General features: G+C 39.9%; 1 protein-coding gene across 1 annotated transcript; it reads left to right on the top strand.

Annotated features, from left to right (window-relative positions):
* The first annotated feature begins 233 nt into the window (after positions 1-233).
* Positions 234-944, top strand: LOC145112874 (uncharacterized). Its single transcript, XM_079048992.1, has one exon. It carries the CDS (start codon positions 234-236, stop codon positions 942-944), a length of 711 nt encoding a protein of 236 aa, XP_078905118.1.
* The last annotated feature ends 981 nt before the right edge of the window (positions 945-1925 follow it).

Raw genomic sequence — 1925 nt, 5'->3', positions numbered from 1 at the left:
TACTTTCTATGACATCTTGATGAAGAACAAAAGGTTCGAGTGGACCAAGGACCAAAATCCCATATTCTATGTAAGTAAAAGTCTCTTGGATCCTCAGACCAGGTACTCCCACCTTGAAAAAATTATACTTGCATTAGTAACTGCTTCTACTAGATTAAGACACTATTTTGAAACAAAATATTATAAATGTAAGAACTAATTATCCCACTAAGAATGTTATGAGAAAACCATAAATGTCAGGAAGGATGGCAAAGTGGTCCCTGAAACTAAGCACATATGACAGAAAGTATGAGCCAAGATCCACTATAAAATATCAAGCATTGGCAGACTTTATGGCTGACTTTAGTGATGATCTACAAGTTGAAGTAGAAATAGAAGCCAAACAACTTCTAGAAGAAGAAAACATGGGAACATGGACACTATTTACCTATGGAGCATCAAACCAAAGAGGAACTGGCCTAGGGATCATAATAAAATCGCCACAAGGGAACATACTGCCCAAAGGAATCAACTGTGAGTTCAATGCAACCAACAATGAGATAGAATATGAGGCACTAATCATGGGAATGCAATTAGCCAAGGATCTTCAAATCAATGATCTTCAGGTATTCGTCGATTTCTTATTATTGACTAACCGTTTAAATGGATCCTATGTAGTAAAAGGAGAAAGACTAGCACTATATCTCCAGATCCTCAAAAATTTACCCTCCAAATTCGAAGCATTCGGCCTGAACCAAGTTCCTAAAGAAGACAACGCTGAAGCAGATGCTTTAGCCAATTTAGGATCTTCTATTAGGATCCCTCCAGAAACTAGGATCTCGATAATCCACGTGTTGATCTCAACGATCGATGATCTTGCCAAAAGACTAAAGGATCCCGACGATCATGAGGATACTACCAACGTCGCTACTATCGAAGACCCCGATCCTCAATTTCCTTATTAGGATCCTAACATCAAGGATCCTTCCCCAACCTCAAGATCCTGGAACCAACCTATTATGGAATACCTCCAGAATGTCACGATCCCAAAAGAGGAAAAAAAAACGACAGAGCATTCAGAACAACGGTCTCAAGGTTTGTAATAATCCAAGGTAAGTTATATAAAAATCTATGATAGGTCCATACCTTAGATGCTTAGAAGATCATGAAGCTGCAGAAGTTCTAAAAGATACACATGAAGGAGACTGCGACAATCACACTGGGGGTGGATTCTTGTGCTCCAAAGTGTTGAGAACAGGATACTACTGGCCGACCATGAAGAAAGATTCCTTCCTATATGCTCAAAAATGTGATGCTTGTCAAAGACATAACAAGATCCTACATCAACCAGCAGAAACTCTACATCCTATCATCTCCCCTTGCCCATTCATGAAGTGGGGGATGGATATAGTGGGGAAATTGTTGGTAGCCCCTGGAGGAAAAGTATTCATGCTGGTGATGACCGACTACTTCTCAAAGTGGATAGAAGCCAAAACTTTTGTTCATGTAAGAGACAAAGAGGTAGTCTCATTTATTAAACGCAATATCTTAACCAGGTTTGGGATCCATGCCGAAATCATATGCGACGACGGATCCCAGTTTAGAAGCAAAAGGACAAGAGACTCTTGCATGAGTTGGGGAATCAAAATGATAATGTCCACTATTGTTCACCCTCAAGCCAACGGTCAAGCAGAATCTAGCAACAAAATCATAGTCAATAACTTGAAGAAATGGTTAAATGAAAAGAAAGGAAAATGGGGAGAAGAACTTCCTTTCGTCCTATGGGCATATAGGACCACTTCCAAAGTAACCACAGGCCAAACTCCATAATCTTTGGTATTTGGAGCAGAAGCAATGATCCCCACTGAAGTGGTGATCCCAACAGCAAGATACCTACTTCTAAATTAAGAAAACATCGACAGGATCCTGGCCCATGATCTTGATAC

The sequence above is a fragment of the Lactuca virosa genome, chromosome 5 (assembly GCF_052849685.1).
Source record: "Lactuca virosa cultivar CGN04683 chromosome 5, Lactuca_virosa_CGN04683_v6, whole genome shotgun sequence".
Classification (NCBI taxonomy): domain Eukaryota; kingdom Viridiplantae; phylum Streptophyta; class Magnoliopsida; order Asterales; family Asteraceae; genus Lactuca; species Lactuca virosa.
Note: the sequence above shows the minus strand (reverse complement) of the source record. Positions and strands in the feature narration are given on the sequence as shown.